The sequence below is a fragment of the Electrophorus electricus genome, chromosome 2 (assembly GCF_013358815.1).
Source record: "Electrophorus electricus isolate fEleEle1 chromosome 2, fEleEle1.pri, whole genome shotgun sequence".
Lineage (NCBI taxonomy): Eukaryota > Metazoa > Chordata > Actinopteri > Gymnotiformes > Gymnotidae > Electrophorus > Electrophorus electricus.
This window is the reverse complement of record NC_049536.1, coordinates 26,338,197-26,354,625: the sequence shown is the minus strand read 5'-3', so window position 1 is coordinate 26,354,625 and position 16,429 is coordinate 26,338,197. Positions and strand designations below refer to the sequence as shown.

Below are 16,429 nucleotides of genomic sequence, written 5' to 3'. Positions count from 1 at the left end.
GTCACTCTGACCTGACCACCCTCTTACACTGTCTCACTCTGTGCTCAACCCAGAGCTTCACCATATGGATGGTGGCACTTCTATGGTCTTTGAGTCCTTAAGGAAGCTGGGACTTACGGCTCTGACACTGGCTCTCCTTAGGGCCCCAGCAACGGCCGTTACATGCCCGGTGGCATCTCTGACCTGCAAGCACACACAACCATAGTCAGAGCACAGACTCAACAACAGCACAGCACACACACACACACACACACAGAGCACACACACACACACAGAGCACAGTCTCAACAACAACACACATAGAGCACAGTCTCAATAAAACACACATAGAGCACAGTCTCAACAACAACACACACGAAGCACAGTCTCAACAACACACTCTCAGAGCACAGTCTCAACAACAACACAGAGCACAGTCTCAACAATACATTCACACAGCACAGTCTCAACAACACCACACAGAGCACAGTGTCAACAACACCACACACACACACACACACACACACACACACACACACAACACAGTCTCAACGGCGTACACACTGAGCGGTCTCGGCTGACCCAGTGCTCACGTGTTTATATCCTTAACACTGGTACTAAACACCGAGTAAGAGCTGGTGTTAAGTCCACACGGAGCCCCAGACATTCCTGATCAGAGAAGGCAAGACTGTCCATAACGAGATTAGGTTTCTCCGTGGCTCCGAGAGCCGCCCCTCCACGGATCGCCCCACCACGCTCGCCCATCTGTGGCCGATCCAGCTCCACATCAGAACTGGGGCCGCTGCTCTGCCATCCCAGGTGTACAAAGGGTCAAAACCATTTTTCTTCTGAGGGAGAAGGAGGCTCCGGATAACACCGCTAAGCTGTTTTTGATTGAGACGGTTAGAAATGTCGGCTTCCTCTCGCCGCCCCGGAGGGAGGTAAACAGAGGGAGGTGACCCACTCGACGCTGCCCCGGAGGGAGGTGACCCGAGGGAGGTGACCCCGGACTGCTCTCTGTCCTCTCACACCGCTGGCTGGCTGGCTTTAACTGACTGTCAGGTAGGGGCTGGGATGGGGGGGCATTCTCCAGTCCTGGACCACTTTAATTAAAAGTGATTCCACCAACAGTAACCTCTCTCGCTCTCTCTGTCGCTAGGGCTCAACAAATATTTGATTTTACATCGAAATCATAATTTAGGTGGATATGATAACACCTGCTGTCAAGATTTTTATCAGGACTCTCATCTTATTGATTTCTCTGTATTATTTGCAATGTTATCATTCTAAAATAGTGCAGTCTAAAAAAATGTTTTACTTTCATTTTCGTTCTTAGGAAGAAGACAGGCTTGCAATGGCGCTTGGTATATGGATTTTTTTTTTTCCAAAACATGGAACACTGCTCCACCATATTCTGTCACCTATACTGTTCACTCCAGACAGTCCTGTAGAGAAAGGCAGTCCTGTAGGGACAGTCCTGCAGAGTGACAGCGAGCCTGCACAAGGTGCCTATTGCAGCTCCCATGGCTGCTGACCCACACGATGTGCCACGACCTTGGGAGTCACGGAGACGGTAGAGTAGTGTGGCACACATTCTGGGAGCACCGCTGAGATCGCACAATTCTCTACAGACACTCTGGACGCACTCTGTCCCGTCACATAACAGTTTAGTGTGACTGTCAGATGGAGCCCATCATTTAAAAGACTGAAAAACAGCCAAGAGGAAAGGACCAAATACCGGGTACTGGATTGGGATTTGGACTGTATTAGGATTTGGACTGGATTAGGATTTGGACTGCCTGGATCTTTTTGTTCTTTTTTTTGTTGTTCTGAAGAAGGAAAAAACACAAACTGCTCTGAGAGGAGGCCAAAGAAAACAGAAGATTATAGTTTTATTGTGGATTATGTGCTCAGAGACTAGGGGCCCCGAGCCGCATGGGTGAGGGTGGGGGCAAATCAAAGCGATCGAAAGGCTGTCGTGTGGAATACAATCCAACATCGGCTATTTTAAAAGCTATCAGAGCTCTGTCAAAGATAAACGCCAACGCTCTGTGATGTAAAGGTAACACCAGGTCATTCCGATACTGCAGCTCTCTTATTTCATGATTGGCTATTACAGACGTGGGTTTCAGGCTAGTAGCAGGTTGGTCCTGCTCAATAAACACCATAACGAGGCCTTGCGCAGACCAGTGCGTGACAGCGTTTTGTACAGTAGGTCAAGACGCCAGCCGGTGAGTGTCAGGGCGGCGTAACGTAGGACTCACAGGCGCTGCTGCTGTTGGAGGGGACCACCAAGTGGTCGGAGCGAGCGTTCTTCACGATGTCCTGCCAGTGGATGGTGTCGGCGTGACACAGGAACTTGTTTTTGTCCACGTACACCCCTCCGTGTAAGATCTCTGCAGAGACGAAGAGGAGACAGAAGTGCTAAAGTTTCTGTTTCCAAACTCTTTCTTTCTTAAACACACACACGCGCACGTTCAGGGAAACTGTGGTAATACAGTATATTATTTAACGTCTGCAAACAGTGGCTCATTGTGACGTATTGGTGTCGATGCCTCACCACCCTGCCCCCACCCTGTTACCTCTTACCCTCCCCACCCCACCCCTGCTACGCCCAACCCCCAATCCTCACCCCTGTCACCACGAGCCCCTCCACCTTGCCCTGGTCATGCCTGGCTGATGAGACTGGCATCAGTGAGCTGGGCAGTGAGCTGGACAGACGGGTTGGAGGTGGCGGAGGTTCACCCTCAGTAAAGGTGATGGTGGAGGGGGCTTATGTTAGATTTGCATCATTTACTGGGCTGGGGTTTTCTGCAGCTCCAGAAGGGGAGAGGGGATATTTGAGAAACAGATGAGACACAGGCGTCCCGCAGGCTACCGGGAGTCCAGGACTGTTCAGGACTGTCCAACAGAGCCTTTATTGTGTGGCTCTGTGGGGGCAACTGGGAGCTGGTGACGTGGCTGTGAGCTCACCGTGCCTGGTGCCTGAGAACCTGCCGCTCTACGTGACACACTCATTCCAAAGACCCCCCACTCTGTCACGTGCTGGAGGTCTGAGCTGGGACACACGCGCTCTCTGTCCGGTGAGGGGTTGGGGAAACATGTAAACAGACTGCTCAAACACAGTACAGTGGGAGAACTCGGGGCATAAATATAAGCACAAAGCAGTGGACACACACACACACACACACACACACACACACACACACACACACACACACACACACACACACACACACACACACAATCCACTGCACAAATACAACCCGGTGTACTCTAGCCATTTCTTCCTCCATTTCCCTCGGCGGGTACGCCTGAGCCAAGCTCGGCGCTATTATTAGGTTCGGGTGCCAGCTTTGCCACGTGGCGTCTGGCTGGCGGTCGGCGAGGAAGCCCTCGGCCTCGTTCTCTTAGGACGGCTGTCTGGTGCGGCCCCTTCGACACTGAGCCACAAACAGCCCGTCAGGCATCAGGCAACGCTCCACACTGACTCCCAGCACTCGCACATGCGCTATGCAGACGTTTGTTTTGGCGACATTTCACTGGCAGGATGTGATGGTGCCCGCTAACAGGAAACGCTCAGGGTGCTGGACTCTTACGAACTGTAATGTTTAACCATAGAATGTGAGCCCAAACGTGACCTACGTGAACACCCTGGGTGACCTGTGTCAGGTATTTGCATGTGGCTGTTTTGTTATTTGGGTCAGAGGACAGCAGGCCTTTTGTTAACTGTTCTTTAAAAGTAAAAGCTGCTTCATCTTAAATGGAGGATGAAGTGGGAAAGATCTCGATTAGCACAACGGAAACAGATCCCTATGACGACTCCCTCGCTCTCCTTCTCTCTCTTTCTCTCTCTCTCGCCATCTTTCTGCTCTCCATCCAAACACAGAGGAGGAGAAAACATGAATGAAGAAGGGCAGAACGGACGTGTGCAGATGGACTCGGCAAAATCGACGCCCCTATTTGCCACCACAGTGCAAGGGGGTGGGGCTTCAAAAGGCTGCGAGAGACCGGGGACGTCTTCTCCTGTCCATAACGTCCCGAAGACAGAACACAGGTGTTCAATGATGAAGTGACACGAAATATAGAAAAGCAGAACTGCACCTGAGACTATTTTAATATAAGGGTTAGAGAGGACTAATGTACTGTATCATTCCTGAACATGTCCGTATAAACAGAACCGTTTGTCATTAGCTAACATGTGGGGGTGTTGGGATATCTCTACAAATAGAACAATGAGTAACGCAATTCCCCAACCAAACCAAAAACAAACAAACAAGTAAACAAACAACATCAAAATGAATCAGAGAACATGTCTGGAATGTTTGCCTCTTTGTCAACCTTTTCTTGAAATGGTCCTGTAAACAGAATTATCGGCAGAAGCCTTTATAACGTTCCTGTCTTCATGCCTGTGAAATGCAATAAGATGGCCAACAAAGCTTCAACTCTAAGTGAAAGTGTGGCCTACCACACACACAGGCAGCAGTGTAGAGATGTGTGTGGCAGCCCAACACACAGGCAGCAGCGTAGAGATATGTGTGGCACTGTAATGATATTTGAACCTATTAGTCTCCCATACGAATAGTCAGTCATTAATCATAGAAGTCATTAATCATAGCAGTAGCACTAGGACTACTGCTTTACGTGCATACAGAGGCTGATCGTTAATCTGGCAACAGACACAGACACACACACACACACACACACACACACACACACACACACACACACACGCATGCACGTGTTCGTTGAAGAACCCAGATGTCATTAGTTGCAGCAGACTGGTTTCTGGTGGCTCTCTAGCTGGGGGGGGCAACAGCTTGGCTGTCCCTGGCCTCCAGCACTGCTCGATGGTGTGTATCAGCACACTTCCTGCTACAGGACCACCTCCAGCTGGCAGGTTCTCAGAGAGTCGGTCCATCCAAGCAGACGGAGTGAGGACAAGCCGGCGGGCACTGGTGGGCAGGATGGAGGAGTCTAGTGTACAGTCTACAGTACAGTATACTTACACACACACACACACACACACACACACACACACACACACACACAGTCCGGATTATCCACCCCTGCTGAGTGTAATAAAGTCACACACTTGTGAAGTCCCCCCCCCCCAAGGGGCTTCACAACCCCAGAGCTTCTGGTTTCCGCACGGCCTCTCTCCTGAGCCGTTCCACCAGAGAGCTCCAGCGTGTTGGGGGTGTCACCTCGACATGACACGAACACCCTCCACCAGCCGACACCTCCCTCACTCACCACCCAAACGCATGTGGACTGTTCCGCCTAGCCTGTCTCCGGAAACCTCTTCCATGGCTTGAAGGTTCTCAACGAAGGCACTCCGGACGGAGTCTGGACCGCACGCAGATCCGGCAGCTGGCCGCAGCATGGGCAACGCGGGGGCCGCCATCGCCCCGGAGGGGCAGGTGGAAGGGCTGGGACTCTACCCCCACCTCAGCCACACCCCACCTCGGTCACATGACGCAGTCCAACGCACACCTGGGCTCTAGCTGCCTTACACACCGCGTTACACGGGAGGTGTGATCTGAGGGATGAAAACTCAGACACGCAGCACTAGAATTTGAGAAAGAAAGAGACGATTGCAGTGTGTGTCCCTCGAGGGGACAAAGAGCAGGAGGACAAAGGACAAGATTGGAAAAATAAACTCAAACGTGTGTTTCAGCTGCTCTGTGTGGTCCTGTTTTGCTCATTTATCTGTGTGTGTGTGTGTGTGTGTGTGTGTGTGTGTGTGTGTGTGTGTGTGGCTTGTGCTTTGTCCCCCTCTCGTTTCTGGGGATAGCACTGAATTACAGATTGACAGCTTAACCCCTCAGGTTCATATTTAGATATAAAGATGTATACAGTACAAACTACTGTTAACTGTTCTGTCAAAGTGCCAAAGATATACACGCAATATGTCCATCTGCTGTTGGCAGATTAAACATTCACCACACACACACACACACACACACACACACACACACACACGTTCACACTGAGACAGCATTTGTGCCAAGGGACTCACACAGTTTCGCTATGGAATTCACTGACCTGTTCTTAGAACCACAAGACAGACAGACAGAGACTGAGAGACAGACAGACAGCAACAGAGCAAAGGAGACAGAGATACACTGTGGACTTCACACGAAAGATGGCAGAGACACAGAGAGAGAGAGAGAGACAGATGCTTATACAACACAAATATTCCTCACCTTACATGACCATGGAGAAAGCAGACACAAGCCCACAGTGCTATGAGCCAAGTCATCCAGCACCTAAACACTCGCTCAGCCATCAAAGTGCCAGTCTCAGTGGCGCAGCCATTAAACAGCCACATGGACATTAATGGCATCGTAAACAAATTAAAGCCATAAACCCGTCGGCGTCTGCGCAGGTTTAAACACGGGGAATGGGGGAGAGGACCTCTGCGTCGCTTTGGCAACGGGACAGGGAAATGATTGCCTTTCCATTCGAATCTCAGCCAAGGTCAGGACCTGAGATGCCCACTCATAAATCTACAGGAACAGAGGTAGTCTTATTTGATTTGATTTTTTTTATGGTTCCAACACTTGGACACGAATAAAATGCAGGCAGGTTCCATTATAATGTAATTGCATTTTTATGTATTTAACTACTGACCTGAAAAGAACAACCACATTCGTTTAATTGCAGTGAAAGCCTTTTATGATGAGAGCCCTCCTCTGGCCATGGGGATTCTGGGTAGGAACAGGGGGAGGGGTCTGTGTGTGGGTGGGGGTGGGGTGGGGCGGGGTTAGAATGTGCAGTCGGTGCCGGTGTCTCCGGGCGGAGGGTAAATGCCTTCATACCGGAGACAATGGAGATGTACAAGCCTGAGCAACGACGACAAACCGAGGCATACGGGCGCTGGGCGACGAGGGGAAGTGTTTGACATGCCGCGTGTGCATGCCCCTTTCCCGCTCTCCGGATGCGCACGGACCGAGGACCCGGTGGGGAGCGTCGGAGGTGTCACGCAGCCGGAGAACACCCAGCAGACGTCCGAGGGACAATGATCCTAATGACCCCTGACAACCAGCGACAGGGGGAAACATATCTAATGGATGGCCAGTGTGGCAGAATATATCTTGTCCTAATCTCACCAAGGTTGAAGCAAACAGGAAAGTAACAGCAACAAAAAAAAGTTGGGGAAAAATAAGACCCCTCTTGGGCATGAAGGGCAGGTTCTTTATTGGCAAAAGTTATGAGGGAAAATGTCACGGAGACCACGTGGGTCTGACAGACAGGGGCACAGAGACGGGGTGGAATGATGGCCAAAAAGCCTGTGCTCTTATCAAGATGGCCGTTTGTACTAAAGATACGGGGCTGTATGCATCTAGCTGTTAAGGGGGTTTTGGGAATGTGAATGTGTGTGTGTGTGTGTGTGTGTGTGTGTGTGTGTGTGTGTGTGTGATGGTAACAGCGTTTAAAGCAGGCTGATTAAATTCGCCAATCCCTCACACAATTGTTTTCGATGAATCTCTATGAAAAATGGCTCCGGTTAGCGGCTTACGGAATTATCTAGAGCAGAAGCATCTGGATCTTAATGTGTTGGAGGAAAAAAAGAGTGGAAAGATAGGGCAGAAAACAGCCGGGTGGGGGGGAAGGGGGTTCCAGGGATCGGAACCAGATCGAGGCTTTTCCCTTCAGTCTCAGAGCAAAACCACAGTAATGTCCCAACTGCTACAATATCAGAGATGTCATGCTGAATTAGTCAGGTAGTCAACAGCAATGAAACCAAAGTCTCGACTATAGACTGACTTGTGTGTTTCAAAAAAACATGCACTGTATCTAATGTCCTGGACATTATCTTGTACCCTACTGCACTGTATCTAATGTCCTGGACGTTATCCTGTACCCTATTGCACTGTATCTAATGTTCTGGACGTTATCCTGTACCCTACTGCACTGTATCTAATGACATGTACCCTACTGCACTGTATCTAATGTCCTGGACATGATCTTGTATCCTACTGCACTGTATCTACTGTCCTGTACCCTGCTGCACTGTATCTAATGTCCTGGACATTATCCTGTACCCTACTGCACTGTATCTAATGTCCTGTACCCTACTTCACTGTATCTAATGTCCTGTACCCTGCTGCATTGTATTTAATATCCTATAGCCTACTTCACTGTATCTACTGTCCTGTACCCTACTGCACTGTATCTAATGTCCTGGACATTATCCTGTACGCTACTGCACTGTATCTACTGTCCTGTACCCTACTGCACTGTATTTAATGGCCTGTACCCTGTTGCACTGTATCTAATGTCCTGTACCCTTCTGCACTGTATCTAATATCCTGTAACCTGCTGCATTGTAATCAATGTCCTGTACCGTATTTACTATCCTATACCCTACTTCACTGTATCGAATGTCCTTTACCCTGCTACACTGTATCTAATGTCCTGTACCCTACTGCACTGTATCTTACTGTTCTGTACCAGAGACCACAGGAAAATCTGAGGCCCTTAAAGTAAAAACAGTGGCATTAGCCAACCTGCTTGCGGTAAAGGCACAGGGGGCCCTAGTCTGTTCTTGTTTTCGGAACGGTGACACAGTTGGACGCTCCGTCCAAGTTTTTCATTGGTCTAGAGTGTAAAAATAGTCAGAGGAGATGGATACATGCCTTGAAGATGGAGTCTGCTACTGTACTCTCAGATCCTGTGGAGATTCCTGGGAGAGTAGCAGTTTTACACTAGGCTATATACCAGCGAATGTACCACGCACCAAGAGCTGGAAAATGTTTTCTTGGGTCGTGAGGGGCCACTGTCCCTGGTGGAGTTGCAGGACACCCTTCAGGGCATGGAGGGTGGGAAAGCCCCAGGTTTTGATGGACTGCCGGTGGAGTTTTACAAATCCTTCTGGTCTGTGGTTGGAGAGGATGTGCTGGAGGTCATGAACGACAGTCTGACAAAAGGGAGGCTGCCATCAAGCTGCCGTAGGGCAGTTCTGACTTCTGCGGCCTAAGAAAGGAGACTTACATGAACTGAGAAATTGGAGGCCTGTTTCACTGCTGGGTTGTGACTATAAATTGCGTTCAGAAGTCTTGACCATCAGGCTAAAGAAGGTGATGGCCAGGTGAATCATCTTGACCAGGCCTGCTGTGTACCAGGCAGGTCCATTTTTGACAATATAACTTTAAATCGGGATCTTTTGGAAGTCTCAAAACCTTTGGGTCTGGATACTGGTCTGATTTCTTTGAACCAGGAAAAGTATTGTCCTGTACTGTGATGCTGACAGTATGCTGAAAGCTAACGGTGGTCTGAGTGCTCCCTTCAGGTTTGAGAGGGGGATACAGCAGGGCCCTATCTGGAATGTTATATGTTATATAAGGTTAAAGAAATTTATCTCTGGCTTTGCTTTACCACAATTTGATCTTAACTCATGGATTTTACTGTCTTTGTGTTCTGATGTTATTGTGATGTCGGCACAGTGGAAGAGACTGGTAAAGATTTCCTCTGCTAAGGTAACCTGGAACAAAAGCGCTGGTGGAACAGACATTGCTGGTAGGAAGCTGGCCAGATGGAACACTGTGTTTACCACAGCGGTTGAGTTTAGGAAGGGTTTTAAATATTTAGGAGTCTTTCTGGGGGACAGACAAACCAAAAAGAAAAACTGGGACGGATTGTTCGAGAAAGTTAAAGGTCGACTTGACAGATGGAACTGGATACGGTCTCAGCTGCGGTGTAAAGGATGGGTTCTAACAACCTGGCAGCCTCTTCTTTATGGCCCAGGTTAGTGTGCATAGACCCTCCTCCAGGTCTACTGTTCAGCATCCAGGAGGTGCTACTGGACTTTTTTGGGACAAACTAAATTGGATCCCTCAGAGTGTGTTGTTTTTATCTAAAGAAGTTGGCAGACAAGGGCTTGTACACCTTGCCAGCAGGGTTGCAACCTTTCATCTTCTGTGTTTGCAGAGACTTCTCACCGGGCCAGCAAACCTGGTGTGGAGACCTTTTGCCTATGCAGTTCAGCTTCTAAAGTGTTGGCTCCTGAAAGAACCTTTGTTTGGAGCACGGAGGAGCCTGGATGTCACTGGTGGGCCGGCCCCTTTACTGGACAGAACTCTGTGCAGCGCTGGACTTCGGACCCTAGGGGCTTTGGTGACCCTAGTGGGTCCTGAGCTAGGTGATGAGTAGCTGCCCACTTGAGTGTAAAGTCTTTGCATTTAGTGTTACAACTCCTAGGTAGACTTGCATTAACAGATGAAGAGCCTGTTCTGCTCAAATCTAACCCCGTCCACAGTGGTAGTAGTGTTGTTGGAGGCAGCGACATGTTCCCTAGGTCATCACCATAGGTGACCTTGGGGGTTGTGAGGGCCGTTTTCTGCAGCCGTGTGGTGTTGAGAACGTGGCTTTGGAAGAGGTGTCAGGGAAGACCCTCTATAGAGACTGTGTTAAAGTGTTAAATAAAGATAAACTAAATGGCAGGATCGATACCCCTTGGCACAAAAAAAAACTGGCTCTGGGGGAGGGGCTTAACTTAGCCTGGAGAGAAGGGAATCAAAGCACTCTATAACCCACCTCTGACGAGGCCGTACGGTGATCTACAGGGGAGAGCTATACATGCTGCAGTAGCGGTTAATGCCCTTGTTTCAGGTTTAAATCCAGATGGGAGTCCTGAGTGTCCGTGTTGTGTCATGAGCGAAACGGTTCTTCACCATCTTATGGAGTGTCCCAGGTTGGCGTCGTTGTTTAGCCTTGTTTAGTAATTCTTTTTGATCAGTTTGGTGTTGTTTCTACATCAGCACTCTTTATTTGTGTGTAGAATTACGCACAGAAGAAGAAAGCACAATGTCAACTATTGGATTTCATTTTAGGGCAATCTAAGATGGCCGTGTGGATCAGTAGGAAGTGTATGATTGAAGGTCAGAATGACTGCTGTATTGTAAATGTGTTGTATATTGTTAGACTTGAAGTTTTATTCTGAGTACTTTTGAAAATATGTGGGGTTACAGTGATGTTTTATGCTCTGTCAAAAATGAGGGAGTGGTTTTTGATTTTTGGAGATTTTTTCATTTCAATTTTCTTTTTCCTTTTTAAGGTTTGTTTGAATGTTATGTGCTTGTATGTTGTAATTGATTAATAAAGTTTATTGCGAAATGTAAAAAAAAATCTCTATCACTATACACAACCTCCCTCCCTCTCTCCCTCCCTCTCCACACACACTCTCTCTCTCTCCATACACACTCTCTCTCTCTTTCTCTCTCTCCACACATACACTCCCTCTCTCTCTCTCCACACACACATACTCCCTCTCTCCCTCTCTCTTTCTCTCTCTCTCCACACACACTCTCTCCACACACACACATACTCCCTCTCTCCCTCTCTCTTTCTCTCTCTCTCCACACACACTCTCTCCACACACACACACACTCCCTCTCTCTCTCTCCAAACACTCACTCTCTCTCTCCACACATACACTCCCTCTCTCTCTCTCCACACACATACTCCCTCTCTCTTTCTCTCTCTCTCCACACACACTCTCTCCACACACACACACACACACACACACACACTCCCTCTCTCGCTCTCCAAACACTCACTCTCTCTCTCCACACACACTCCCTCTCTCCCCCTCTCTCCACACACACACTCTCTCTCTCTCCACACACACACTCTCTCTCCCTCTCTCTCCACACTCCCTCTCTCTCTCCACACATACACTCCCTCTCTCTCTCTCCACACACACATACTCCCTCTCTCTCCCTCTTTCTCTCTCTCTCCACACACACTCTCTCCACACACACACACACACTCCCTCTCTCTCTCTCCAAACACTCACTCTCTCTCTCCACACACACTCCCTCTCTCCCCCTCTCTCTCCACACACACACTCTCTCTCTCTCCACACACTCTCTCTCTCTCTCACACATCCCTCTCTTTTTCCTCTTCTTTTTCACCTCCTCCCAGATGAACCATGAACCTGTAATTTTATTGTGCCACCTGGCAATTACTGAGCTAACTGTGTCGACACTACGCTGAAGCTATAACTGACGGTGGAACAGAGGACAAAAACGTAACAGACCATCCACGTAGCCCAGACTGCCTGAAAAAACGCCCAAGCTCTGCGGCTTACCGAGCGTCCAGCCCTTTCTCAACGTCCTCCACTCACAGCTTTACACCAGTCATAACCAAACTTCTTTTCCTTCTTATGTTCTCCGTCATTCTCCCATTGCTCAAATTACGTCTCACAAAGCCTTATTAAATTATTACATTGTCTCTCCCCGTATCCCCTCTGACATTTCAGGAACGTAAGGGCCCTGATTGGCAGGAGCTGGCGTAATTGGCTTACCCGTCTTTAAATGTTTCATTAATATTTTGCCGTGCTGGCTACAGGATGAAACGCTGTCAGATTAGAAGGCAGCATGAAGAACGATGGTCTGGACGAAATGCTGGGTGTCCGAATGTGTGTGTGTGTGTGTGTGTGTGTGTGTGTGTGTGAGCGAGAAATAGACAGAAAGTGCGTTTACTGCATATGCATTTTTGTGTACATGTGGTTCTGATATGTTTTGTGTGCTTGTGTGTGTGTGTGTGTGTGTGTGTGTGTGTGTGCCTGCATGGGTTTTAATTGCCAATGTTACACTGTACTGAGAGCGAGGCCAGCCAATCAGACTCCTGTTCAAACAACTGCCTTGAATTCCACACCTGCCAATATAAAAGTCACGGCCGTTGACAGGCGACAGGCCCGTGCACCACCAGCAGACAGTGATATTAGCGCTGACATCCCATGCCTGCCACCGACACGCACAAGCAGGAGTTTCACGCGCAGGTCCGTCCGAACACTCCTGCACACACTGGCCTGCTTTTCTGAGCTTTTCGCTGAAACATCACAGCAGGGCTGAGACGAAAGGGAATGGTGTGTGTTTTGATTTTTAACTGACATTAAAATTCCTTGCGTGCCGCACATTAATTTTTAATGAGACACTAAGATGAGGGGCTCGAGGACGGAGTCTACTTGCAGGAGCAGATGTGGGCCGCGGGGCTCTGGTACACGCACGCACACACACACACACACACACACACACACACACACACACGCGCGCGTGCACAGTCACGACTCCACACACGCACGCACGCAGGCTTGCATGCGCAGTCATGGGGTGAGGCGGGGACACTCCTTGCGTGGTCCAGACTGGCCCTGTCGAGCCATTGGCAGCGCGTGTTGAATTATTCAGAAGTCAGACCTGCGGTGGAGGACTTCACTCCACCCCGGGTTCACTGTTCCTGTTCATTTTTCTTCCAAACACACACACACACACACACAAACACACACACACACACACACATCACAAATTCATGAGATTCATTATGACCTGTAGTGTGAAGCAGCCAGCCAGAATGAACTGGGCCTTAATGTGCATTTCTTCCAGACGGTGGCGCTAAGTGTGGACAGGGTTATCTTCAAGGGTCTCCAGTCAAATGTGCTGGACCGCCACGGAACCACCTTGGCGTCTGGACCCAGACACCATGGTCTGCGTCCTAGAGGACGCTGCACGCATGTCCTGCTTGAGGGCTAGAGCCCGATCTCTGGACTCCTCCGTGCTTGCCCAATCAAGAGCCTAACACGCAGGTCCCCCAGACGGTCCGCAAGACCAAAGAGTTCCGTATGTCTCCCGATCTCTTAGGCCGCATTGGGGTTACCGTGCGCTTTTTGAGAACTTCAAAAGAGTCTGCTTGGGATGCAAGACTTCAGCAGACCGTGTGATGGAAGTGACAACACAGGAGAAAGACGAGTGATTTTGATCACAGATTTTCATTTCTGTCTAACTGGTATGTGTTCCACAGGTTTGCTGAACTGTGGCTATACTTTATTATAATTTTAGATCTTCATTAACAGTTAATGCACTGGCTACGACACTAACTTCTTCTGTAATTTGTATTAAGCTAAATGACGTCTCCCTGTGGGGTCCGAGCGGCGGTTTTCCGACGCGCCATAACTAGAACAGTGGTGGCAGTATTGGAAGATTTATCTTGCTTCCGATATCAGATTTTGGCAGCGACGTTAACCCTGGGAACGAGTTCCACGGAACGTTTCGTGCGCTTAAAGCCACGTGGATGTGTCGTGGTTCGACGTCCCGTGTGACGTGACGACACTGGCTTCTTCACCGACCGTGGCCGATCTCCCGGCAGACCTCCTGGCACGCGTGGCTGGAATGTTTTGACAAGGCCTCTACAGAGTAGTGCGTCGCCAGGGTCCCGGAAAAACAGCCCTGTGATAAACGTAGTGTACCCCGGCTGCTAAAGGCCAGACAGCACAGAACATGTGGTTTGGTGGGCAGGAAATCCTACGGGTCTTCATGCGAGAATCCCGGCCGCGAAGTCTGTACTTGAAGTCAGCGTAGGCTCTGCTCCTTCGCATGCTCTGCGTTCTACATGCCTTAATGTGCAGTGCACACTGGGAGCTGAACTGCGGGTCCCCAACTACCCCAGGGACTTTAAAGTAGCACTAGAATGGGGCGTTTCCCTCTTACATTCCTGCAGTGCTTCCACTTCAGACTTCCCTACTTTGTTTTTATTTTCATGATGAACCCCCCCCCCCCCCCCCATAAAATAATTGTTGTAATTTAATTTAAACACTGGATTCCTTGGTCCATCAATCTCCTCCAGCCCCTCCCCCGACACGCCTTCCTTCCGTTCTTGCTTTTTTGTTGAGAGCAAAGCAGTGTTTGAAGCCAGAAGATATGTTTTAATCATTCAACTTCTTAATGATGACACCAGATCCATTATTAATGCGCCCGCTTCCTCCAGTGGGCCGAGCGCGCGCGAGCGGGCCAGTAACTGCAGAAATGCTCGCTCCATTTCATCTCACTGTAATTACGCACCCCCCCCCCCCCCCCCCAATCCCATAACTCTTTTTAAACAGGAGTCCATGAAGAAGGGATTCTTCCGCCTTTTAGCTGCATTTCCCAGGGCCTTGTTGTCTTTTTCCCTCCCCCTTCCTCCCTTCCCAAGCGGAAGGAACAGGGTGTTGGGCTTTTGTGCGCGTTAGCATCCCGCAGAAGGGCTCCGGAGGACTGCGCAGGGTCCACACGTGGCCTTCGTTAGCGGGACGTCGACGAGCCACACAAACGACGGAGCACTGCGTCCGCGCCTGCTCCACCCACCGTGTGCGTCACCCAACCCTCCCCATTTCTGACGCAGCAGCCGGGGACCGCATCGTTGCTCCGCCCTTCCCACTTCTGTGAGCTCGCAAGCCACTGCTTATTGCCACGTTGCACCTGCGCTGGAAGATTAATAGCGCGGAGCGGATGTCGCGCGTTCGCGTCCTTTGGCAAGAGGATCGCCCCCTCCCCCCTCCCCCGGCCCCTCCCCCGCGCGCCTCCACAGTGAAATATTGAGTATGACACAAGCGTAATTGCATGGGAAGTAATCAATTAGACGCACAATTGAAAGTGACCCGGGGTCTGGAAGCTGCCTAGCGCGAGGCGGAGATGGAGACGAGGTGTTGGAGAGGCAGAAGATTTCTCTGCTGCTTTGACTCGACACCCAGCGCTTGGGGTTAGTACATGAGAGAGAGAGAGAGAGAGAGAGAGAGAGAGAGAGAGCTGAAGGAAGGAGATGGTATCTGAGTCAGAGAGTACTGAGTGGGGGGGTTGTACCCTCACTCTAGTCTCTCTCTGTTTCCACTTTGTCTTTCATCCCCTGGGCGACGCTCTTCCAGAACAGCTCGGCGACACGCCGCACGCCACTCGCTGGGGTTAATGCGCCATCATTCACATTTTCTCCTTGAACAGACAGGAGCGTTTTGGAGAACACAATGTGCTGTTAAGATCTCTGCGCACACGTGCGTGTACGTGTGTGTGTGTGTGTTTGGAATGAGAATACATCTTTACATAAATAATCCCCTGTGTGTGTGTGTGTGTGTGTGTGTGTGTGTGTGTGTGTACTGGAATAGGTAGGTACTTACATATCTGCAGTTGAGTACAAGAAGATCAGACTGCAGCTAGGAGTTAGTGTTGTGCTGTACAATAAAAACCCTGAGTGTGAGAAGTCGTCTCTGAAACACTTCCAAGACTACCAAGACGTACCAAACTACTGAGAGGGGCATTAACTTTACAAAGCCATCTTCCTGAGGAAGAGTTGGGAGGAGGCTCCTATTTGGCTCTCAGGACACGTGACGGCTCAGAGGGAGCACACACGCACGCACACACAGACGCTAGTCATGAGAGTTACACGCACGCACACACACACACACACACACAGACGCTAGTCATGAGAGTTACACGCACGCATACACGCACGCACACACAGACGCTAGTCATGAGAGTTACACGCACGCATGCACGCACGCACGCACGCACGCACACACAGACGCTAGTCATGAGAGTTACACGCACGCATGCACGCACGCACGCACACACAGACGCTAGTCATGAGAGTTACATGCACGCACACATACACACACACACACACAGACGCTAGTCATGAG

The 16,429-nt window shown here is 49.8% G+C and overlaps 1 protein-coding gene across 2 annotated transcripts in view; it reads right to left on the bottom strand.

The window, feature by feature from the left end:
- LOC113581338 (receptor tyrosine-protein kinase erbB-4-like) overlaps positions 1-16,429 on the bottom strand; it is a 237,036-nt gene that overhangs the window by 83,073 nt on the left and 137,534 nt on the right. For both annotated transcript variants that reach the window (XM_035520983.1, XM_035520991.1), the window contains exons 4-5: positions 2,244-2,375; positions 118-183 (exon numbers count right to left, since the gene is read on the bottom strand). In XM_035520983.1, coding sequence (XP_035376876.1) covers positions 118-183; positions 2,244-2,375 — 198 coding nt within the window. The remainder of the gene's footprint in view (positions 1-117; positions 184-2,243; positions 2,376-16,429) is intronic.